This window comes from Oryctolagus cuniculus, chromosome 17 (assembly GCF_051225735.1).
Source record: "Oryctolagus cuniculus isolate XC-2025 breed Fujian yellow rabbit chromosome 17, ASM5122573v1, whole genome shotgun sequence".
NCBI classification, from domain to species: domain Eukaryota; kingdom Metazoa; phylum Chordata; class Mammalia; order Lagomorpha; family Leporidae; genus Oryctolagus; species Oryctolagus cuniculus.
Window position 1 is genome coordinate 51,243,400 of NC_142883.1, and position 22,562 is coordinate 51,265,961.

Genomic DNA, 22,562 nt, shown 5'->3' on the forward strand with positions numbered 1-22,562 from the left:
TCGTCCTCTCTGTGCACTGACGCGGGGACTGAGGGCTGGGGCGCTCCTTCGCTTCTCCAGGGCCAGCTCCCAGGAGCTCGGCCTGGGTCCGTCCTCGGTCCCTCGCCAGCCCCTCGGGTTCCAGCACTGCACCGCCGCCCCCACCCCATTCTCCGGGACCGGGAGTCACGTCCGTCGGCCGAGCTTCCGCCTCCGGGACCCCGGAACCCGTCCCCTCAGCGCGCCTGTCCCTGCAGGGACTTCCCAGCGATCTGTCCCCTCGGCCTGGCTGCGGGCCCGGGAAGCCGGGTCCCTCCGCCCAGCGCCCCACCCAGAACCCCACGTGTGCTGATCCCCAGGTTCCCTTCCCGACCCCCATCCCCTTAATTGGGAGGCTCCGCCCCGTGCGCAGTGACGTCGGACGCCGCTGTCAGCCGGCGCTGGGGGGGGTCGGTGAGGGGTAGAATGGCCGCTGCCGCCGTCACCCGCGGGACCCCGGGAGGTAAGAGCCAGGGCTTCTCGCCCGCCTCTCCGCCCCCGCGCCAGGGGGCGCAGCTCCACCCGTTCCCGACGTGCAGCGCCGCGCCGGGGACCACCGTCCCTCCTCCCGGCTCACCCCCGCTCCCCGCTTCCGTCCTCCTCCCCCGCGCCAGGGGGCGCCGCTCGCCGCAGGGCCCCACGGCGGACCTGAGCGTGCCGGGGACCGTCCCGGGGACCCCGCACCCGACTCCCAGCGCGCCCGCGGACTCTGTTCCGCGGCTTCCCTTGAACATCCTCTATGCGGGGAGACCCTCTCACCTCTGAGGTTCCCCGGAGACCTCCACCCCGCCGTAGGGGGCCGCCCATTGCTCCGGGTGTCAGGGTCCAGCGCCGCCCGCGGACCCACACCCAGGACCCGCTCCGGCTCCGCACCCTGGCAGGCTGCCCAGTCGGGACTGCGCACCTGCGCCCCGGGGCGGAGTCCTTGCCCCAACCCCAGCTTCGCTGCACACAGCCGAGCTCGAGCTCGGCCGGGCCTCCTCCCCCTCTGCATCCCGGACACCTGGCGAGCCCGCGCCGAGAGCCTCCTCCGGCTCCCATCTGTTCCCCGAGGAGGGCGGGGGCTCAGGCTGGAGCCAGAGCGTAGATGGGGAAGGAGTAGGCCCGGAGGCCCCGGGGAGGCAGAGGCGTTTGGGGAAAAGGGGTCTTGGGTAGGGGGAGTGTGGAGAGGACTGTCAGCCTTGGGGCAGGCGGTCATCCTGAGAGCCGGAAGCTAAGCTGTGGGTGTCTAACCCAGATCCTACCAGGGCCTGACCAATCTGGGGGAGGGAGAGTAGCTTGGTACCGGTTATCAGATCTGCCCTTCCCCTTGGAAAAATCAAATAGAGAAGGAACTCAGGGCGTGTCTTCTAAGGCCTAGCTCTCCACTGTCTCCAATCTCCTGCCCTTCCCCCAGCATCCAGGCTCTCTGGCCAAACCATCCTCCAAGGACCTGGTGCCCGGAGTCCCTCCTCCCAGGGCCTGACCCCACAGCAGCCCCAGTGGCTGCAAGAGCCCTAGCTGTAGGGCCTCTGAGACCCCAGCCCCGGCAGCCTTCTCCCTTCCCCCACCCTCCCCAGTTTTTCCTGGTCAGGCCATTCTGTCCTGTCTCCTACTCACATTGGTTCACCTCCGTTCCCCGCACACGTATGGCTGTCACATAGTCACGACCCTTCCTCTCTCTCCCTCATCTTTCCCTGGTGTCACGACCTAGTTCTGCACTCCACCCCACCCCGCCTCATGCTCTTCACCCTGGATTAATGATGTAGAGGCTTCTGCCATGACCTGTTCTCTCCCTTCCCAGCACAGACTCCCCCTCCCCCCGGCCCCTCAGGCCGGGGGTGACCTTGCCCCCTGGAGCCCTCACCATGAATACCAAGGACACCACCGAGGTTGCCGGTGAGTTCACAGCCCCCTGTTGTCCCTGCACTGGGGATCCCTGCTCTCCTTGGTTTCTGTTTCCCCCACACTCTGGGCCGACCCTCACAGGGACGCCGGGCTGGCTTACGAAGCCCTCCCTTCCAACTCCCTCAGAGAACAGCCGCCACCTGAAGATCTTTCTCCCCAAGAAGCTGCTGGAGTGTCTTCCTCGCTGCCCGCTGCTGCCTCCAGAGCGGCTACGGTGGAATACAAACGAGGTTTCTCGGGAGCCTGGGGAAGGCGGGTCCAGCAAGGCCTGGGGGGCGGGAGGAGGGCGAGTGGGGGTCTTCCCGGGTGCAGAGGACTGTTCTAGGCTCTCAGGAGACATGGGAGAGCCCCAAAGGCAGGGAACCTGTGGGAGCCCACTTCTCCTTGCCGTGTCCAGCGTGGGTAAAAACCACAGCTACGGCCTCGACAGTCTTTCTTCCATACCAGGCACTGTGCCAAGTGAGCGCTTGACCTGCATGGATCTCCTTTAGTTCTTTGCAGATGCTACAGAGCAGGCACTGTTACTCCTCTCACGTTGTTGTGAGGAAACTGATTTCCCTCATGTGCTGAAGTTTATCTAACGCTCCAGAGCCCTTGCTTTTTACTGGCTGTTTCTGGAGAGCACAGTCCTTGTATTAAACTGCTCAGTGCTTTGGATGTAGTCGGTGGTCGATAATCATTGGCTTCTGTTAGAACTGGCTGTAAAAGAGGGTGTGTGTGGATGAGACTGCTAAGTGCCGTAGAGCCTCCAGCAGAGGGGCCAGGGTGCTCCTCGGGTCTCTGGAGCTTCTGGGAAGGGGTGTGGCTTACAGGGCCAGGATTTCCAGACACAGGAGGTGTGCCTGTGGCCCTAAAGGCTTGTAGGCCACAAACAGGCCAGAAGTGACTGTGAGGGGAGCAGCCAGCGGCCCCCACCTGGCAGGAATGCTACATGCAATATGGATAAACAGAAAGATTGTTTGATCCCTTTTTGAGAAAAAAAAGTCTTGAATTCCTAGCAGTGTGAAACCATTGAAGGGGCACAAACTTGGGATGGGGGGAGAGTAAAATAATACACAGTGTGTAAAATGGGGGCTGGGGAGGAGACGAAGAGCAACTTGGACCTGGCCCCAAGAGAGAGGCTCCACTCAAGAGAAGCGTAGGAGAGAAGGTTCAATTTTGTCTGAGGTGGGACCTGAGACTCCTGGGGAAGCAGCGGCCTCGCCGGGTTCAGGACATTCAGGACACAGCCTCAGCAGAGTAAGGCCCTGAGGGGTGACCAGGAGAAGGGCTGCGCGCCTGAGTGCCTCCTCTCCTGCAGGAGATTGCATCCTACCTGATCACCTTTGAGAAGCACGATGAGTGGCTGTCCTGTGCCCCAAAGACAAGGTGAGGCAGCGCCCCAAGGTGAGGCGGGGCGGGGCCCTGGTCTCTGTTCACAGAACCAGAGGCCCCCCCTGCCCTCCTCAGGCCTCAGAACGGCTCCATCATCCTGTACAACCGCAAGAAGGTGAAGTACCGGAAGGATGGTTACCTGTGGAAGAAGCGGAAGGATGGCAAGACCACACGCGAGGACCACATGAAGCTCAAGGTCCAGGGCATGGAGGTAAGAGCCGGGCATCCAGCCCCTCGCCCTTCCCGCCCCTCCACCCTCGGCTGGACCTGGCCCTGCCTCGCTGCCTCCCACTCACTCTTCCCTTCTCACTCACTCAGCCCATTCTCTGCTTCCCATTCTCCCTCCTGACCCTGCCGTCCTGGTCTTGGAGGCCCAGCCCCCTCGCTTCTCTTGCATTTCCTTTAGGGTCCAAGCAATAATGCTCTAAGCATGGGTTTCTCCACCCCAAATCATTGCCTCTCATCTCAGATGCATTCTTCTCTGCCCTCGGGCTTCTAGATAGTCCCATTTCTCAAATCCCGGACCCAAACGGTGGGCCCGGCCCCACTGTTCCCCATTCTCTGGCAGCTGGGATCTGAAAGGGGTGGGGATTCTGTGGGGGTGGGGAGGAGGTTGAAGAGGAACTGGTGGAACGATTGGGATTCCTGCAAAGGGACTGAACAGAGGAAGAGTTGGGGAGCAGACTAGCCCTCCCCCCACCCCAGCCTGTCTCCTGGCAGTGTCTCTATGGCTGCTACGTTCACTCTTCCATCGTCCCCACATTCCATCGGCGCTGCTACTGGCTGCTCCAGGTAAGGACTCTGCCTGACTCTCTCAGGGACTTGGGGTCTGAAAGGGTGAAGTGGAAGGATGATTAGGTTCCCAGCAGGGAAAGGCTCTGGGGAGAGGGATGGAGAGAGCCTGAAATTGGGGGCGGCAGGCTGGGGGGTACCCAGGAAGAAAGTAAGGTCTAGGAAGCTGAGCCTGTGGCCTCCAGAACCCCATGGCTGTGTGTTCCCTTGCCCTCCCAGAACCCCGACATCGTCCTTGTGCACTACCTGAACGTCCCAGCCCTGGAGGATTGTGGAAAGGGCTGCAGCCCCATCTTTTGTTCCATCAGCAGCGACCGGCGAGAGTGGCTGAAGTGGTCCCGGGAGGAGCTGTTGGGACAGCTGAAGCCCATGTGTAAGGCGGCAAGGCCAGGATAGAGCTCCAAGGGGAAAGTGCTTGAGCGTTTTTTTTTTTTTTTAAGATTTATTTATTTATTTGTTAGAAAGGCAGAGTTACAGAGAGAGAGGGAGAGACAAAGAGAGATCCTCCATCCTCTGGTTCACTCCCCAAATGGCCACAACAACTGGGACTGGGCCAGGCTGAAGCTAGGAGCCTGGGACTTCATCCGGGTCTCCTCTGTGGGTGGCAGGGGTCCAGGTACTTGCATCTTCTGCTGCCTTCCCAGGAGCATTAGCAGAGAGTTAGATTGAAAGTGGAGCAGCTGGGACTCGAATTGGAGCTCATCTGGGATACTGGTGTCAGAGGTTCATCTTAACCCACTGTGCCACAACACTGGCCCCATCTGAGCAGTCTTGAGGCTGCTGGCCTGTTTGCTTGACCAGAGGTCTTGGAGCAAGTTAGGTGCTTGAAGGAGACTTCAAGGTTTTGGGGGCTGTTTTGTGGGAGTCCCACAGCAACTCCCTCTGACTCTCCTCCAGTCCATGGCATCAAGTGGAGCTGTGGGAATGGAACAGATGAGTTCTCTGTGGAACAGCTGGTGCAGCAGATCTTGGATACCCACCCAGCCAAGCCTGCACCCCGAACCCATGCCTGTCTCTGCAGTGGGGGCCTTGGTGAGTTACCCCCTGACCCTGAAGCCCTCTTGCTGTCTAGATACACTGCGCTTTCTCCAACCAGGGGATATCTGTCTTGATCTGCCTGGCTGGAATTTGCATGCTGATTTTCAAGTCCTTTGCATGACCCAGAAAGGCCAGATGAACAGAGGCCTTCCCGTTTGGGCACACACTGGCCCCAGCTCCCGTCAGTCTACATCTGTGCTTTCTGACCTTTAACCATACCTGTCCCTGCACCATCAATTAAAAGCAGCTGTAGTCTGTTCTGTTGGTACCCTCTTGGTTCTGTTCCTTTGTCCTTTTTCTGTGCATTTGCCTATTGCTCTCAGCGCCTCCCCGCAGCCCTCCCCTGCACTGTTCCTCCAGTCCTGTCCTCCAGTCCTGTTTTGAGGGGAAGTAGGGTGGTTGGTGGAAGGCATTTCTGATGCCTCCCAGTGGCCACAATCAGTACTACACCTCTGGCTTACAGGAAGGTCCCAAGACATAACTTTGTAAAGGCTTCTGGGAAAGGAAGTCTGGAGAAGCACGGTTCTTAACCCCTTCTCTCCTCTCTATCCCTCTCCACTCCAGGTTCTGGGAGCCTTACCCACAAATGCAGCAGCACGAAACACCGCATCATCTCTCCCAAAGTGGAGCCCCGAGCTTTAACCCTGACCTCTATCCCCCACCCTCACCCTCCTGAGCCTCCTCCCCTGATAGCTCCACTTCCCCCAGAGCTCCCCAAGGCACACACCTCCCCATCCTCCTCCTCCTCCTCTTCCACTTCCTCCTCTTCTTCAGGCTTTGCTGAACCCCTAGAAGTCAGACCCAGCCCTCCCACCTCTCGAGGGGGTTCATCGAGAGGAGGCACTGCCATCCTCCTCCTGACGGGACTGGAGCAGCGTGCTGGGGGCTTGACGCCCACCAGGCACTTGGCTCCCCAGGCTGATCCTAGGCCTCCCATGAGCTTGGCTGTGGTCGTGGGCTCTGAGCCTTCTGCCCCACCGGCTCCTCCCAGCCCTGCCTTTGACCCTGATCGTTTTCTAAACAGCCCCCAGAGGGGCCAGACATATGGAGGGGGGCAAGGAGTGAGCCCAGACTTCCCAGAGGCAGAGGCCGCCCATACCCCTTGTCCTGCCCTAGAGCCTGCTGCTGCCCTGGAGCCCCAGGCAGCTGCTCGGGGTCCCCCTCCACAGTCAGGAGCAGGTGGAAGAAGAGGAAACTGCTTCTTCATCCAAGATGATGACAGTGGAGAAGAGCTCAAGGGCCAGGGGCCTGCCCCACCTATACCTTCACCTCCTCCTTCGTCCCCCCCCTCACCTGCCCCTTTGGAGCCAGCAGGCAGGGGAGCAAGAGGGGAGGCCTTGTTTGGAGGACCTGGCACAGCCAGCGAACTGGAGCCCTTCGGTCTTTCGTCATTCCCAGACCTTATGGGAGAACTCATCAGCGATGAAGCTCCAAGCGTCCCTGCCCCAAACCCCCAGCTCTCGCCTGCACTCAGCACCATCACGGACTTCTCCCCAGAGTGGTCCTACCCAGAGGTGAGCCTCGGGCTTGTCTTCTCTCTTGTTCCTCTGCCCTGTTTTCAGACTCCCCAAAGCAAACTGTGAGACCTCCCAGCTCTTAGACTATGGCCTAGTTTCCCTGGCTTCTTAGTTCTCTTTCCAGGCTCTATTTTTCTTTTTTTAACTTATTTTAAAAAATATTTTAGTTATTTATTCGAGAGGCAGAGTTACAGACAGATTGAAAGACAGAGAGACAGGTCTTCCATCCACTGGTTACTCCCCAAATGGCTGTACTAGCCGGAGCTGCGCCAGTCCAGAGCCACGAGCTTCTTCTGGGTCTCCCACGTGGGTGCAGGGGACCAAGCACTTAGGCCATCTTCTACTGCTTTCGCAGGCCATAGCAGAGTGCTGGATGGGAAGAGGAGCAGCTGGGACACGAACCAGCACCCATATGGGATGCAGGCACCACACGTGGAGGCTTAACTACTACCCACAGTGCCGGCCCCACCAGGCTCTGTTTTTTCATAGAGCATAGCTGCTTCCCTGTTCCTGTGTCCTCACAGGAACTAACTTCAGTTAGCTAATGTGGTTCTGTGTCTCCCCAGGGGCCTCATTCCCTTAGTGACTTTTCAGGGGGAGAGGCCTGGGGCTGTTCAACCTGGAGAAGAGAGAGCCCTGCAGGGATGTGATGGCGGACCTTGGGTAGCCCCGAGACAGTGACCAGCAGTAAAGCTCTGTTCTGCGCCTCCTCTGAGAGGGGAAGGAGGAAGTAGAGTGGGTGAATCAGCCCAAGGGCAGGGCTTCCTCCTGATGGCCTTGGGGGAGACTCCCTGAGTTCCCCATTTCTGGCAGATTCAGAAGATTCTGGTAGAACCAGGTTAGCACTGGGCTGGGAGGTTGGGGAGGAGGGAGATGAGTTGGTATCACCTCACAGGGTCTTGATCCATCCCTGTGCCCCCCTGACTCTAGCACAGGGCCTGACATGTAAGTAGATAGATGCTTTGTTAGGGTTTGAGCAGATGACTGAATGGATGAGTGGAAGCACACCCAACCCCATCACGTGGCTCTCTGCCTTCTCTCTGCAGGGTGGGGTCAAGGTGCTCATCACAGGTCCTTGGACAGAGGCCGCCGAGCATTACTCCTGTGTCTTCGACCACATCGCCGTGCCGGCTTCCCTTGTCCAGCCTGGTGTCTTACGCTGCTACTGTCCTGGTATGGAGATTGGGAGTGGCAGGGGAAGGGACTGTGTGTGGACAGTTAAGGCAGATCAGGGTTTCCAGGCTCCCAGGCAGCACTGGGAGCTGAATGGTTGTTCTGAGAGCACAAGGACCTCTCCCAGTCCTGAGGCTGGCATCCCCCAGCAGGTAGAGGAGCCTGGGCTTGGATGTCGGAAGATCTGGGCCCTGGTCCCAGAACTGGCGACCTTAGATAATTCTCTTCCTCTGTTGGGTCTTCGGCCACCTCTCCTGTAGGTCAGGGCTTTGACCAATGTCTGTCTAGGCTGTGTGGCTATTCCAGTCTGGGGAGAATGACAAGGGGGAGATGTAGGTCTCCTCTGACCAGTCTTGGTTCTGAAGGACATTTGCCCCTAGACCTATGATGCCCAATATGGTAGCCTTGAACCACATGTTTCTATTTGTGCGAAGTTAAATAAAATGTAAAACTCAGTTCCCAGGTCATACTGACCACATTTAAGTGCTCAAAAAGCACATGTGGCCAGCACAGCCTGTTGGATAGTGCAGTTCTAGGACAGTTCTGTCACTGTGTAAACTTCCGTTGGACAGCATTGGTCTACACCCATCTCCACCCTTCTGCCTTTACCCTGCCTCTTACCCTGCTTTCAACAGTCGGCCTTACCATGGGGGCCCCAAGGACCACGGGAGAGAGAGGTGGATGTCTTTACTGTGAGACTACTCTTCCCCAGTCAAGGCAGCCCCGTCCACCCATATATGGTAGGAAAGGAGAGGAGACGAATGAAGCTGGGTGTGAGAACAAGTCTCAGCCGTTAGTCATGGGAGCAGAGCCTGGTTCCATCCTTAGAGCCACAGACATCGAGACCCTTGGACACAGCTCTCCCTGGACAGCCAGCTCCCCTTTCGTCTTTTTTTTTTTTTTTTAAGATTTTATTTATTTACTTGAAAGGCAGAGTTACAGAGAAAAGGAGAGAGAGAGAGAAGACTTTTCTGTCTGTCTGTCTATCTGCTGGTTTATTCCCCACATGGCCGCAACAGCCGTAGCTGAGCTAATCCAAAGGCAGGAGCCGGGAGCTTCTTTTGAGTCTCCTACGCAGTTGCAAGGGCCAAAGCACTTGGGTCATCTTTTACTGCTTTCTCAGACCCTAGCAGAGAGCTGGATCAGAAGAGGAGCAGCTGGGATTCGAACCAGCACCCATATGGGATTCTGGCACTGCAGGTGGAGACTTAGCCTACTACACCACTGTGCTGGCCCCCACTGTCATCTTAGTAGTGGGTCATGACCTCTAGACTCTGATCAAAAAATTTATTCACCATCAAACTGTCCATACATTTAGTTCTCTCTCTCTCTCTCTCTCTCTCAGATTTATTTTTATTTATTTGAAGGGCAGCATTACAGAGAGAGGTAGAGACAGAGAGAGAAGTTTTCCATCCACTGGTTTACTCCCCAAATGGCTGCAATGACCAGACCTGGGCTAGGCCAAGCCAGGAGCCAGGAGCTTCTTCCAGGTCTCCCACGTGGGTGCAGGGGCCCAAACACTTGAGCCATCCTCCACTGCTTTCCCAATCGCGTTAGCAGGGAGCTGGATCAGAAGTGGAGCAGGCAGGACTCAAACCGGTCCCCATATGGGATGCTGGCACTACAGGCCCATGCTTTAACCTGCTGTGCTACAGTGCCAGCCCATAGGTGTCTCTTGACCCTCAGCTTGCAAACCTTGTGGCTGAGTAACATTCTTTTTTTTTTTTTTTTTTTTTTAAGATTTATTTGTTTATTTGAAAGTCAGAGTTACACAGAGGAGAGGCAGAAAGATAGAGGTCTTCCACCTGCTGGTTCACACCCTAATTGGCCACAATGGCCAGAGCTGCACTGATCTGGAGCCAGGAGCCAGAAGCCTCCTCCAGGTCTCCCATGCAGGTGTAGGGGCCCAAGGACCTGGGCCATCCTCCAGTGCTTTCCCAGGCCATAGCAGAGAGCTGGATCAGAAGTGGAGCAGCCGGGTCTCGAACCATTGCCCATATGGGACGCCAGCACTGCAGGCGGCAGCCCCACCTGCTATGCCACAGTGCCAGCCCCGCTGAGTAACATTCTTGACAGGGCTAGAATCCAGTGGGGTCTCTGGCCCATAGAAGGCATGAAGTTCCTGAAGGAATGGACCCCCTTTGCAGTTAGTGCCCAGACCTCTGAAGCCAGCGACCTCTTGGCCCACAGCAGGGGAGTGGGGGAGACCAATATGGAGTGACTGTGCTTCTGACACAGGTGGTCAGAGAAAGAGCCAGGGAAAGAGAGGTCCTCTCGCTGATCCTGCCCTCCCCAGCCCATGAGGTAGGGCTGGTGTCTTTGCAGGTGGCAGGGCGTGAAGGACCCCTTTCTGCTTCTGTGCTCTTTGAATATCGCGCCCGCCGGTTCCTATCTCTGCCCAGTACTCAGCTTGACTGGTTGTCCCTGGATGGTGAGTATCTAGCCCTCTGACCCCAAGTGTCAGGCCCCACAACCTTTGAGTATGACATGCTCCCAGATCCCTCAGGGCGCACATGGCTACCGCGTAGCCTCCACTTCACCGCTGCGTTTTCAACTCCCTCACCTTCTCTTCCTTGTGTATCTTAGATCCCTCTTTATCTCAGTTCTATGGAATCTAGACAAGGAAGGTCAGGAGGCCAGTGCAGGAACAGGGTCTAGAGCTACTGTGCCTGCCCAGATATGAACACACACACATGCACATTGACATGTGTTGTTTCTTTCCCTGATGATAAAGACAGATGTTCATCATGGAAACTTTGGAAGTTAGAGAAACACCAAGTAGAAAAGGAAAGTTTCGTGTTACTATTGAGCAGTAGCCATTTTGATGAAGTGATGTTGTGATGTCCAGTGTTACACAGATGCACACACGGACACGGATGTGTGTGAATGTAGTGTATTCATTTTGAGTCTGGGTGATCTCTCCTGTGACTTGGAGAACTGTCTGCACCTGCTGCTGTCTTGGGCCTTGCTTCACGCTTTTTCTCCCAGGTGTCTGGTTTCTCAGTTCTGCTGTCATCCCTCTTGGTCGGCCTCTGTTTCCTTCCATCCCTACTCTTTCTCTCCGAGGGCTCTGGGCCCTCCTTGCTTCGCTCTTGGAGCTGCCTGTGGTCTCTGACCACTGCAGCCTGCTGGCCTCGGGGTGTCGCCAGGCATCTCCGTCTACTCTCGTGTGCTCTGTGACTGTTCAGTGCCTTATTTCCTGTCTCTCCTGTGGGCCTCCCCCTTCCTCATCTCTTCACGAGCCAGTGTCTCACCTCGCCCTCTCCTTGCCTGTTGTTATTCCCCCGGCTCACCTTCATCCTTTAGCTGGTCTCCTCCACTTTATCTTGGTGTCCTCTCTCCTTTCCCTGTCATACCTTGGTTTCTGCTCATCATTCTCAACTCCCTCCCCTACTGTCACCTCCGCACCATCACCCTTTTCTATCCAGTGTCTCTGTGCTTGTTTCCCATCCCCGGTGCCCTCCTGCCTCCCCTCCTTATCCCTGTTTGATCTTGGGAGGGGCCGAATATAGCTCGGGGTGTGTGTGCGTGTGTGTTTGGAGTTGAGGGGAGGAGGAGGAATGGACATGGCTATCCATCTCTGTCACCTTCCCTCCCCTGCCATCCTCTTTGTGGACAGCTGCTGGGGGCCGGGAGGAGGGGGTGGTGCTTTTCAAACCACCATCCCTGAGCTCTTTTGGGCAGTGGTTAACAAAGAGGAGGGACCCTGGAGCCCTTCAGCCCCAGCATGGGTGACGAAGGTAGCGTCTAGGGCAAGAACTGTGGGAACATTTCACCCAGGAGAAGGCCAGCACAGGGGGCAGGCATGAGGGAAGTGATTTGGGGTGGTAGGGGTCTGAGTGGACTTTGGGGGAATGCCCACCATCTGTGTCTTGAAGGAAACAGCTTTGGTTCTGGATCCTGGCTCTACATCCATGGGTCCTATTAGCAGCCTGGTTTAAGGATGAGTCCTGGCGGGCTTAGTTTAGGTGAGCAAGTAAAGGGGCAGTCATTTGGGCAGGGAGGGCAGAACATGATTCTGCATCCTCACCTCCAAGCTCCTGGGACAGGTCCAGTCTTGGTGTTCAGGGCATCACCCAGGCCCCACCCGCTCAGCCTTCCATACCCGTGCCCCCTCAGACAACCAGTTCCGGATGTCCATCCTGGAGCGGCTGGAGCAGATGGAGAAGCGGATGGCAGAGATCGCAGCAGCCGGGCAGGTGCCTTGCCAGGGTCCTGAGGCCCCTCCCATCCAGGTATTCCATGGGGAGGGAGGTGGTCTGTGCGGGGAGACCCAGGAGGGCCGCCTAAACCCAACAGCTCTAGTGGACAACTCTCCTCTTCTCACAGCCGTCCCCAGCCGGGCCTCCTCCCTCTCCCTGATGTCATCCTGCTCCCACCCCCACCCCGTGGCAAGAGTGGCTATTCTGGGCACCCTCTTGGCATGACAGGCTTCAGACTATTTCTGGTCTGAAGAGGGGTGGAGGTAAAGGGGAGGGTGGGGGAAGGGGTCAGGAAAGTTGGGGCTCAGAGCTGCATGGGTCCTGAGTCTCTGGAGGAAGAGAGGTAGGGAAAGGCTGTGAAAAGACGCTGGCTCCTGAGGGGGACGAGCCACATGTGGCCGTGGCAGTAATCTGAGCCGTGGGCAAGGGTGTGTGAGGCCTGGCTGCCAGGCTGGCTGGAGGAGTGGGGGACACACAGGCCACCCAGGAATGGAACTGGGGCAACTGGTGGGCTGCCAGAGGTCTGGGTGGTGGGAACCTAGAGAAGTGTGACAAGAACAAGAAGCTGGGAGGACAGATGTAGGGTGGCCAAGGCCATCCCAAGCCCAGGAACCAGATGCCCAGGTGTATGCCTAAGGGTGTGTATACCACAGGATGAAGGCCAAGGGCCCGGGTTCGAGGCACGAGTGGTGGTCTTGGTGGAGAGCATGATCCCACGCTCCACTTGGAGGGGCCCTGAACGCCTGGCCCACGGGAGCCCCTTCCGGGGCATGAGCCTTCTGCACTTGGCTGCTGCCCAGGGCTACGCCCGCCTCATCGAGACCCTGAGCCAGTGGCGGTGAGCAAGGGCAGCAGGGAGGGGGTAGGACAGTCACTGGGATGGAGGACACCCCCAACCCTGCCACAGGGGAGCTGGTGTCATCGCCATGAGGGGGAGGGACTGGGAGAGGACTGGCGATTTGGGGAATTTTAATATCCTGACCCACTGAACACTTGGGCTTCCCGAGTCTCTGACTGCCTCGTCCCATGGTGTTGGGGCTTCTAGACACTTGCCTCCAGGTCCCTGCTCTTTCAATGCTCCCACTCTGTCTCCCTGACCGGGCTCTGCTGCCCCCCTCCCAAACCCCCTAGGAGTGTGGAGACTGGAAGCTTGGACTTAGAGCAAGAGGTTGACCCGCTCAACGTGGATCATTTCTCCTGCACCCCTCTGGTGAGGTTGCTGGGCGCCTACAGGCAGTGGGCAAGGGGCACAGTACTGCAAGGGGAAGACATTTTGAGGGAGGTGAGGGGAGAGTGGGGAGGGCCAGGGTCTGAAGACCTGGTCAGCCTCAATGCCCCCTTCTCCCGTCCTGCCTCGCTCCTCAGATGTGGGCCTGCGCCCTGGGACACCTGGAAGCTGCTGTGCTCCTTTTCCGGTGGAACCGACAAGCACTGAGCATTCCCGATTCTCTGGGCCGTCTGCCACTGGCCGTGGCTCATTCCCGTGGTCACGTGCGTCTGGCCCGCTGCCTTGAGGAACTGCAGAGACAGGAGGCCTCAGCTGAGCCCCCGCTCGCCCTCTCACCACCTTCCTCCAGCCCGGACACTGGTGAGGGCTGCCCCTGGTGTTTCTGAGAGGATGTGGGTACAAGGATAGAACAGGTCAAAGTCCAACAGTGGGAGACAGAATGGGGGGGTGGTAACAGGAACTGAGAACAGAGTGTGAGGACACGGATGGAGGTAGGAGACGAGGGATGGCTGCTGGCTCCTCCTGCCTCACCTACTTCCCTCCCCTCACAGGTCTGAGCAGCGTGTCCTCACCCTCGGAGCTGTCGGATGGCACGTTCTCCGTCACGTCAGCCTATTCTAGTGCCCCCGATGGCAGTCCTCTGCCAGCCTCTGAGACTGCAATGGTGGAGATGGTCCCAGGCCAGCTCTCCTCTGGAGGTCCAGAGGCCCCCCTGCTCCTCATGGACTACGAGGCCACCAACCCCAAAGGGCCTCCAGCCTCCCCTCCCGCCCTGCAGCCAGCTGTAGACGACGGGGCTGCTCCAGAGGACGCCGACAGCACTCGGGCTGTGGATGTGATCCCGGTACTGCTTGTGGTGGTGGGAGCTGGGAGCTGGAAGCGGGGTGGGGGAGGCAGATTGTTTCACGAAGCAGGATCAGAGTCTGGCTTTGGTTTGGTAAGAACAAGCCATTTCCTCTCATTTTGGACAGGCCAGGCAACCCTATGTTTTAGCTCCTTTTACTCTGACTCAAAAGTCATAAGCAAAGAGTATAAAAATTCTGGGAATATCTTCAGGGAGAGCTGTTATAGGGGTAACTGGTCAGTCCATGAAGGGATAAGGCCCTTGGGAGGCAGCTTGGAGATGTGTGGAGTGACAGGGGTGGTTAGAAGTGTCTGGCAGTGACCTGGGCGGCAGAGGTGTGCATATGGTACAGGCTAAGAAAAAGTGAACCCTCACGTGTAGCCATGTACCTTTCTCCTAGTATCTGGGGACACACCTGCTTTTGAGAGGCTAACGGAGTGGTATTTGGGTAGCAGTGTAAGTACAAAACAAAGAACTCCAGGAGGAATGCTGCAGGAACAAAGGCCTGGCAGGAGCCGGTCACCGGGCTGTCATGTGGTTGGCAAGCACTAGGCTGGTTCTTGGAGAGCTGAAGGGGGTGGGGTTGTGACGTAGAAGGTGCTGGTCAGCTGGCCGGGGGCAGGCCCAGGTAGGGCACTGGGTGACTGGCATGGAAGGGCAGCAAATTCTTCACCTGCTCAGCTCCCAAAACCCCATTTGGAACACGCCCTTCCTATCCTAGATTCTCAGAGCAGGACCCCCAAGTGGGAGCCCCGTAAGTATGTATGAATGAGTCTGGGACAGTGGCCAGGGACAGGGTCAACAGAGGCACAGTCCCGGAGGCCTCAGCGTCTGGTGGTGAGAGGAGCAGGCAGATGGGGAGCCAACAGAACTCAGAGCTTTGGCAGGACAGAACATCTGGCAGTGAGTGACCCTCAGGGCTCATCCAGCCTGTCCCTTCATCCAGGTGGACATGATCTCATTGGCCAAGCAGATCATTGAAGCCACACCAGAGCGGATTAAACGTGAGGACTTCGTGGGGCTGCCTGACGTGGGAGCCTCCATGCGGGAGCGGACAGGGGCTGTGGGGCTCAGCGAGACCATGTCCTGGCTGGCCAGCTACCTGGAGAACGTGGACCACTTCCCCAGCTCAGCCCCTCCCAGGTGACCAGTTCAGACAGAGCCCCTGGAGTCTTCTACAAAGGGAGGATGAAGGGGAGGGAACAGACTTCCCACAGCCAACGCTCCATCTTGGCTGAGGCCCAGGGCCTGTGAGAAGGGAACTGACTGGCTGATGGCTGCTGCTTCACGGCCATCCTGGGTGGGAGAAGAGGGGCTCTGGAAGCTCCCTGACCTTCCTCTCCCGCTCCCTGCAGTGACCTGCCCTTCGAGCGAGGGCGCCTGGCTGTCCCCCCAGCACCCTCCTGGGCAGAATTTCTCTCGGCATCTACCAGTGGCAAGATGGAAAGTGACTTTGCTCTGCTGACGCTGTCGGATCACGAGCAGCGGGAACTGTACGAGGCAGCCAGAGTCATCCAGACGGCCTTCCGGAAGTACAAGGTCGGGGCCACGGTCCTTACAGTGACTCACACAGCCTTGGGTGAAGGGAGATGGTGGGCTTCCAGGGCCTTTGGACAGAGCAGTCAGTCACCCAGTGAGGAAGGCTGCACAGATCAGATGTCCACCAGGTGGACGGCGAGGTGCTGAGCCTCCCTCCCTCCCCGCAGGGCCGGCGGCTGAAGGAGCAGCAGGAGGTGGCAGCGGCTGTGATCCAGCGCTGTTACCGCAAGTACAAGCAGGTGAGACCCTTCTCTGGCAAGGCTGGTGGGCAGCCACCCCTCACACACCATCCCGGCCCAGAGCACTGCGAAGGCTGCCGGGCCCTAACTCCCCTTCTCTCTCCACAAGCTGACCTGGATTGCACTTAAGGTATCAGGCCTGAGGCCTGGGTGTGAGGTTGTCCAGACTTGCATCAGCCTGACCTGGGGGTGGTCCTCGGGGGCCTGGCCTCCTCTCTCCTAGTCAGCCCCTCTCCCTCCTCCCCACCCTGCAGTTCGCGCTCTATAAGAAGATGACCCAGGCCGCCATCCTGATCCAGAGCAAGTTCCGCAGCTACTACGAGCAGAAGCGCTTTCAGCAGAGCCGCCGGGCGGCTGTGCTCATCCAGCAGCACTACCGCTCCTACCGCCACCGGCCCGCGGGCGCCCTGCCTGCCCGCAGCAAGTACGGCCGGGCTCCGGGGGCCCGGGCGCGGGCTGCCCGCGTGCTCTGTGCGTCCCCATCTTTATTTCTTCTCTCCCTCCCCCAGAGGCTCCTTCCTCACCAAGAAGCAGGACCAGGCAGCCCGGAAGATCATGAGGTTCCTGCGGCGCTGCCGACACAGGTGCCCCTCCGCCCCGCGCTGGGTTCGGCCCTGCGCCTCCCCGGGCCCGCTGCACCCCTGACTCCTTGTGTTTCCGCAGGATGCGGGAACTGAAGCAGAACCAGGAGCTGGAAGGGCTTCCGCAGCCGGGACTGGCCACCTGACCACCCCGCGGGGACGAGGCTTCCCAGAGCGGGGCAGCCCCCCACCCCCCGTCGGCAGCTCTCCCCGCCACCGACCCCGGAGCCCCCGTGGGCCTCCAGCCTCCACCTCGCCCGCTCCCCTCTCGGCCACCGGCCCCGGAACCCCCCGTGGGCCTCCAGCCTCCACCTCGCCCGCTCCCCTCTCGGCCACCGGCCCCGGAACCCCCCGTGGGCCTCCAGCCTCCACCTCGCCCGCTCCCCGGCTCCCGGAGCTCCCCGTGGGCCTCCAGCCTCCACCTCGCCCCACACGCCTGCATCCTCCGCTGTGACCTCCACGCCCCCCTGCCTGCGCCCGACTCGGCCCCCTCCCGACTTGCCTTATTTATTTGTTCGACGCGTCTCTGAATGTATCCGCCTCGGCCCCCGCCTCCGCCCTGGCTGCGCGCGCCCCGATCCCAGCCCCGGTCCCGACCACCCCGACCCCGACCCCGACCCCGACTCCGCATGTCTGCGTCCGTGCCCTTCCCCCCGCGGCCCCCGTCTCCCCCCACCACCCCGACTCCGGCCGCCCGGGGCCGGAGGGGAGGGGGCGCACCCAGGAACGCGCGGCGGAGTCCCGCCCCCGCCCCCGAGGGGAGGGGGCCTGTACATACTGTAACATACAGAGTATAGTGAAGAATCTATTTAAGGCGCCGCGGGGAGGGCTGCGCGGCGGGGGCCTCCTGCCGGCTCCACGAGCACTTTCTACTTGTGCATGGGCTTGGTTTCTACGAATTGCCATTAAACATCGCTGCACCAGCCAGCCTCCGGCGTCTGTCTACGGGGGGCGGGGCGGGCGCCGGGTTTTCCGCCGCCGACGCGTTTCCGGCCTTAAAGGCATTGCGCCTTCCCCTTTAAGACGCACCGCCCCTTCTCAGTCACTCCCAAGATGGCGGACCTACTGGGCTCCATCCTGAGCTCCATGGAGAAGCCACCCAGCCTCGGAGACCAGGAGACTCGGCGCAAGGCCAGAGGTGAGGCCCCCGCATTCACAACCGCCTTTCTTCGCCCGGTTCGCAGGGCTGCACTCTTCCCTCTTTAGACAACGCCGCTTGCTGACCCCTAAAAGACCCCTCACAGGCCCCTTCGGAGACCCTCAGAGTCCCTAAAAGGGCTGCGACCCGCCCACTGTTCTTAGCGGACGATGATTGGCTGTCTGACGTCTAGCTCCGGCCTCCCGCCTCTTTTCCCTGCGAAGGCCTTCTTCAGTCCTTGTTTCTAATTAGCAGATGGCCCCGCCTGTCTGCTGATGGCGTTCTCTGATTGGTTGCGCGACTCCAACCCCTCCGCCCTCTCGTCCCTTCTTTGGATTGGAGAATGTTGTACTCGACTGCGTCCCCATCCCGCCCACCTCCATCTGTATTCCGATTGGATGTAGGACACGCCCAACCACGATCCTTTTATTTCTATTGGCTTTCTAGACTCAAGGCTCTGCCCCTTTTGGACCCGCCCTCAGCACCTCCCACTGGCTGCTGGGTCGCCTGCCTTCCTGCTCCTCCCGCTGGCTGTAACCCCGTATCTTCTTCACCCCCCGGACCTCTCTCCTGCGGCGCTTCTCCCGTCCGTTGCTTTAGGTTCCCTAGCTGCCCGGGCGGACCAGGGTGCCGACTGGGGGGTGGGACTGCTCTGCCGGGTCTGATCGGCCGTAGTCTTCTCTGCCTGGCGGGCTCCGGCTGGGCGGCCCGGCGGGCGGTGGAGGCCTCTCGGCGGGCTAATGAACCTGGCGGAAGGACTGCCTTGGCGCGACCGTGCACGAGCCCCAAGGGGACCCAGGGCAGGCTGGCTGCCTTCACAGGGATCCCTGGCTGCTGCCTTCTTCGCCGAACGCCTGCTAGGCGGCTAGGGATGCCCTCAGGGCGCCCACAGTCGGGGCCGAGACGCGCCTCGAGAAAGTGACCACGCAGAAGCTTAATACGTGCCCTGAAAGCGAAATAGGAGCGTACTTGGGGGCCCTGATCTGGTCTACATGGAGTGGAAAGCCGAATAGTTGATTCCGGGGGGCCGTGTTGCAGGCGGAGATAGGAGTTCGGGGAAGCTCTGAGGGAGGAAGGGGCGTACCGGAAACGAGCGCTCAGGTGACCGTTCAGGTGGGGATGACTGGAGGCAGCTGACAGTGCCCGTGTCAGAGTTTAGTCACTTGCCAGAGGTCACACGGCTAGGAAGTGGCGGAGTTACAAACCCAGGTGTGGCCGGCACGTCTTTGTTCTTAACCATAATCTAATGCCACCTCTCCTGATGCACAACAAAAGACTTGACAACCAGTTAGAGACCAGTCGCTGGCTGGGATGGGCTGCTCTGGTAGTCACGAGGTCAGAGGCGAGCAGGCCTTGGGGCACAGAGGATAAGGGACAGGAGATGACCAGGGACCCCGCCTTCCAGGTAGGGGAGACAGACGCAAAGTGCCGGTTAGTTCTTAGCAGGTGCTTGGCGCCCAGAGGAAGAAGTGAGGAGGCACGGGGTGACTGGGAAAACAGGAAGTGGGTCAGTGCAGCCGGGTGCAGGCAGGTCCTGTGGAGGAAGGACCCGAGGGGCCTGTGCCAGCGCCCCAGGAGGCAGTGAAGTCACCTGGGGGAGGATGGGAGGAGTGGACATACCCCTCCCGCAGAGGCCAAGGCCCCTGTGGAGGGTGGGAGGAGAGTTAAGAGGCCCAAGGGGGGAAGCTCCTTTTTGCTGACGTGGAGGACCCCTACACCCCCCAGGAGAAGGGTGTCACCTTAGCCATCTCGTCTTCGTCCTGTCTGCAGAAGTAGGGGGTGGGTGTTGGAAAATACGGGAAGTTAAGTAGTTCCTCCTTTCTTACGTACACAGTGAGATGATGAAAGCCTTTGAGGCCAGGGCTTCATCTGTTTGCCTTCCGTCTCCATGCCTCAGAGTTCATTCCATGTTGCAGGTGTCAGATGTTCTTTGGTGGGGTTCTGAAATAGGTTACGCATGAATCTAATATCTGTCCCTCGCACTAAACTGTGAGATCTTATTTTTATTTTTTAGATTTATTTATTTGAAAGGGAGAGGGAGAAAGAGAGAGATCTTCCATCTGCTGGTTCATTCTTCAGATGGCCACAGTGGTCAGGGCTGGGCCAGGCTGAAGCGAGGAGCTCCATCCGGGTCTACCACTTGGATGGCAGGAGCCCTAGTACTTTGGGCCATCTTCCACTGCCTTCCCAGGCAGACTAGTAGGGAGCCGAATCGGGAGCAGAGCAGCCGTGACTCCGATAACTGGATGCTGGCGTCACAAGTGGCAGCTCACCCACCGCGCCATGAGCTGGCCCCAGCTGGGAGCTCTTGAAGGGCAAAGCTGTGTCTTAGTCATCTTGGTGCACCTGGGCCTCGCGCGGCACCCGGTGCATAGTAACCATCAGTAAGTGCTTGGCGAGTCAATGGTGATCCTGCCTTCCCAGCCTGACCCCTCCCGCAGGACATCAGGCGTCTGCCCCCCCCCCCCCAATGCTCCCAGGCCTGGCCTCACGCTGCCATTTCTCACCCCCAGAGCAGGCTGCCCGCCTGAAGAAACTGCAGGAGCAAGACAAACAGCAGAAACTGGAGTTCCGTAGAAGGGTGAGAACAGCCGGAGGGGAGTGAGGATGGGAGGGCTGGGGCCCGCCGTCCTGAACGCGTCTGAAGTGAAGGCCGGAAGGAAGCCGGCGGCACAGAGGCGGGGGAAGGGGCAGGGCTCCTGGGGCAGGGCCGTCATCTCACATCTCTTTCCCTTTCCCTCTCCCAAGATGGAGAAAGAGGTGTCAGATTTCATCCAGGACAGTGGGCAGATCAAGAAAAAGTTTCAGCCAATGAACAAGATAGAGAGGAGCATACTGTGAGTGTCACCGGGGTGGGGAGGCAGGAAGTGGGGTCTCTTGGGGGGCACGAGAGGGCCACAGGGGCTCCTGGAAAGGAGGCCGCGGCCCCAACAGACGCTTGCCCCTGTGCCACCTCTCGCAGACACGACGTGGTGGAAGTGGCCGGCCTGACCTCCTTCTCCTTCGGGGAAGATGATGACTGTCGCTATGTCATGATCTTCAAAAAGGTGAAAGGCCTGGGTTCCTCACTCCCGCCTCCTTGCGCAGCCCGCCCCACCCTGGGAGGCCAAGGAGATGAAATGTGTTTGTGACCTCTGAACCTCTGTTCCGTTCCTCCCCAGGAGTTTGCACCCTCGGATGAAGAGCTGGACTCCTACCGCCGCGGGGAGGAATGGGATCCCCAGAAAGCTGAGGAGAAGCGGAGGCTGAAGGTGAGCCGTGCCTGGGTCACCAGAGGCCTGCAGCCTCCCGCCCAGGTCTGGGGTCCGGCCCCTGAGCACCAGGGCTCCACTCTGCACCCCTAGGAGCTGGCCCAGCGGGAGGAGGAGGAGGCGGCTCAGCGGGGACCCGTGGTGGTGAACCCCGCCAGTGACTACAAGGACAAGTACAGCCACCTCATTGGCAAGGGAGCAGCCAAGGATGCAGCGCACATGCTGCAGGCCAACAAGACCTATGGCTGTGGTGAGACCCCGCTGGGCTGGGCTGGGCTGGGCTGGGCTGGGGAGGGCGGGGAGAAGCGCTACGGTGTGGGGGGCGGGGAGGGGGCTGAGGCACAGGGCTCCTAGGCTCTCCCATCCTTCCCCCTGCCCCCAGTGCCCGTGGCCAACAAGAGGGACACGCGCTCCATCGAAGAGGCCATGAATGAGATCCGAGCCAAGAAGCGCCTGCGGCAGAGCGGGGAAGAGTTGCCACCCACCTCCTAGGCACCCCACCCGGCTCCCTTTGACCCCCGGGGGAGGACGGGGGACAGGGAAGGACAAGGCTGCTGCTATTAGAATCCATCCTAGAGCCCCATCTCTGAACCACCCCCTACCAGCTGCCGCTCGGACTTGGGGGAGCAGGTGTTTAATCTGTCACTGTTGGAGTGTGCATGTCTGTGGTGTGTGTGTGTGTGTGCGTGTGTGTGTGTGAGTGAGTGAGTGAATGTGCAGGTGGGTATTTAATCTGTATTATTCTCTGTTCTCCCTAGAATTTTCTACCCCATGGGGCTGGGGTTACTTTACATTCAATAAACACTGTTTGACCCAACGTCCTAATTTTTTTGTACTCAGAAAGGTGGGTCCTGGAGCTCCTGGCAGAAAGGAAGAGGAATCGTTTTAAGGTAGAAGAGTGTGAAATTGTTGTTAGAGTAGGCCAGAGGTGGCTAGTTAGTAGCCCTTATCATAGGGATTTATAAGAAACAGCATTTAAACTTTTTTTATTATTATTTATTTTATTTGAAAGGCAGAGAGAGACATCTCTCATCTGCTGGTTCATTTCCCCAAATGCCTGTAGTAGCCAGGGCTGGGCCAGGCTGAAGCCAGGAGCCTGAAACCCAACCCATGTCTCCAGTGCGTGTGGCCGGGACCCAAGTACTTGAGCTACCACCTGCTGGCTCCCAGAGTGCACATCAGCAGGAAGCTGGAGTCGGAGCGGAGCCAGGGCTTGAACCTGGCACTCCAGTGCGGGACGCAGGCATTCCGAGCAGCGTCTTACTGCTAGGCCAAGCAGCTGCCTCAGATAGGTATTTTAAGAACACAGTTGCCAGAGCCAAATGACTTGGCTTTGAGTCCTGGCTCTGCCGGTTGCTAACTCTGCTACCTTGGGTAAGACATTTTTTCACCTTCTATGCCTTAGTTCCCTCGCCTGCAAAATGAGGAGAGCTGCCGCTGTGTGATTCCACAGGTCATGGACGGCAGGTACTTAGAGCAGCTGCAGCCCCTCGTGAGCTCCCTGGAGGGGTCACTGCCCTCGTCATCACTCGCAGAGCACTCGGCACGCGCTGGCCCTGACCACACACAGTGCCCCAGCTCCTGGTCATGACGGGACCCTCAGTGCCCCACCCTGCACCTCTTCAGCTTCATTTCACATGTGGCACCTGCTTCCCCCAATCTCCTTCCAAAGTGTGAACTCCTCTGTTGTCGCTCCACGCAGCTTCCTCAGCCCAGCAGGTTACATGTCTGCTCTCTGCCG

General features: G+C 59.0%; 2 protein-coding genes and 1 long non-coding RNA gene across 18 annotated transcripts; all 3 read left to right on the plus strand.

The window, feature by feature from the left end:
* The first annotated feature begins 344 nt into the window (after positions 1-344).
* CAMTA2 (calmodulin binding transcription activator 2) lies at positions 345-17,355 on the plus strand. Of its 15 annotated transcripts, none has more exons than XM_008270835.5 (23): positions 345-481; positions 1,802-1,896; positions 1,987-2,135; positions 3,206-3,273; positions 3,355-3,490; positions 3,985-4,071; positions 4,291-4,444; positions 4,969-5,103; positions 5,674-6,623; positions 7,673-7,799; positions 10,096-10,230; positions 11,919-12,034; positions 12,655-12,839; positions 13,133-13,211; positions 13,367-13,589; positions 13,781-14,073; positions 15,020-15,216; positions 15,429-15,612; positions 15,780-15,851; positions 15,961-15,981; positions 16,106-16,275; positions 16,361-16,435; positions 16,515-17,355. In XM_008270835.5, the coding sequence occupies exons 2-23, from the start codon at positions 1,866-1,868 to the stop codon at positions 16,576-16,578; spliced, it is 3,651 nt and encodes a 1,216-aa protein (XP_008269057.1). In that variant the 5' UTR covers positions 345-481; positions 1,802-1,865; the 3' UTR covers positions 16,579-17,355. The 15 variants fall into 15 exon arrangements, with proteins under 15 accessions (XP_008269057.1, XP_008269058.1, XP_008269061.1 ...); XM_008270836.5 differs by having other exon boundaries at positions 4,000-4,071; XM_008270839.5 differs by having other exon boundaries at positions 2,032-2,135.
* A 121-nt stretch (positions 17,356-17,476) lies between these two features.
* Positions 17,477-21,638, plus strand: SPAG7 (sperm associated antigen 7). Of its 2 annotated transcripts, none has more exons than XM_002718833.6 (7): positions 17,477-17,570; positions 20,084-20,151; positions 20,319-20,407; positions 20,533-20,617; positions 20,732-20,821; positions 20,915-21,071; positions 21,204-21,638. In XM_002718833.6, the coding sequence occupies exons 1-7, from the start codon at positions 17,486-17,488 to the stop codon at positions 21,311-21,313; spliced, it is 684 nt and encodes a 227-aa protein (XP_002718879.1). In that variant the 5' UTR covers positions 17,477-17,485; the 3' UTR covers positions 21,314-21,638. The 2 variants fall into 2 exon arrangements, with proteins under 2 accessions (XP_002718879.1, XP_089174401.1); XM_089318275.1 differs by lacking the exon at positions 17,477-17,570 and adding an exon at positions 17,826-19,954.
* A 345-nt stretch (positions 21,639-21,983) lies between these two features.
* Positions 21,984-22,445, plus strand: LOC138846194 (uncharacterized). Its single transcript, XR_011383638.2, has 2 exons — positions 21,984-22,113; positions 22,227-22,445. It is a non-coding gene; the product is annotated as an uncharacterized LOC138846194 (long non-coding RNA).
* Positions 22,446-22,562: the final 117 nt, after the last annotated feature.

Coding starts and splice junctions, on each gene's coding strand:
- CAMTA2 (XM_008270835.5), top strand. CDS start 1,866: ATGAATACCAAGGACACCACCGAGGTTGCCG. Junction 7,800..10,095: donor CTTACGCTGCTACTGTCCTG/GTATGGAGATTG, acceptor TGCCCTCCCCAG/CCCATGAGGTAGGGCTGGTG. Junction 15,217..15,428: donor CCCAGCTCAGCCCCTCCCAG/GTGACCAGTTCA, acceptor CGCTCCCTGCAG/TGACCTGCCCTTCGAGCGAG.
- SPAG7 (XM_002718833.6), top strand. CDS start 17,486: ATGGCGGACCTACTGGGCTCCATCCTGAGCTCCATGGAGAAGCCACCC. Junction 17,571..20,083: donor GACTCGGCGCAAGGCCAGAG/GTGAGGCCCCCG, acceptor TCTCACCCCCAG/AGCAGGCTGCCCGCCTGAAG. Junction 20,822..20,914: donor AGGAGAAGCGGAGGCTGAAG/GTGAGCCGTGCC, acceptor CTGCACCCCTAG/GAGCTGGCCCAGCGGGAGGA.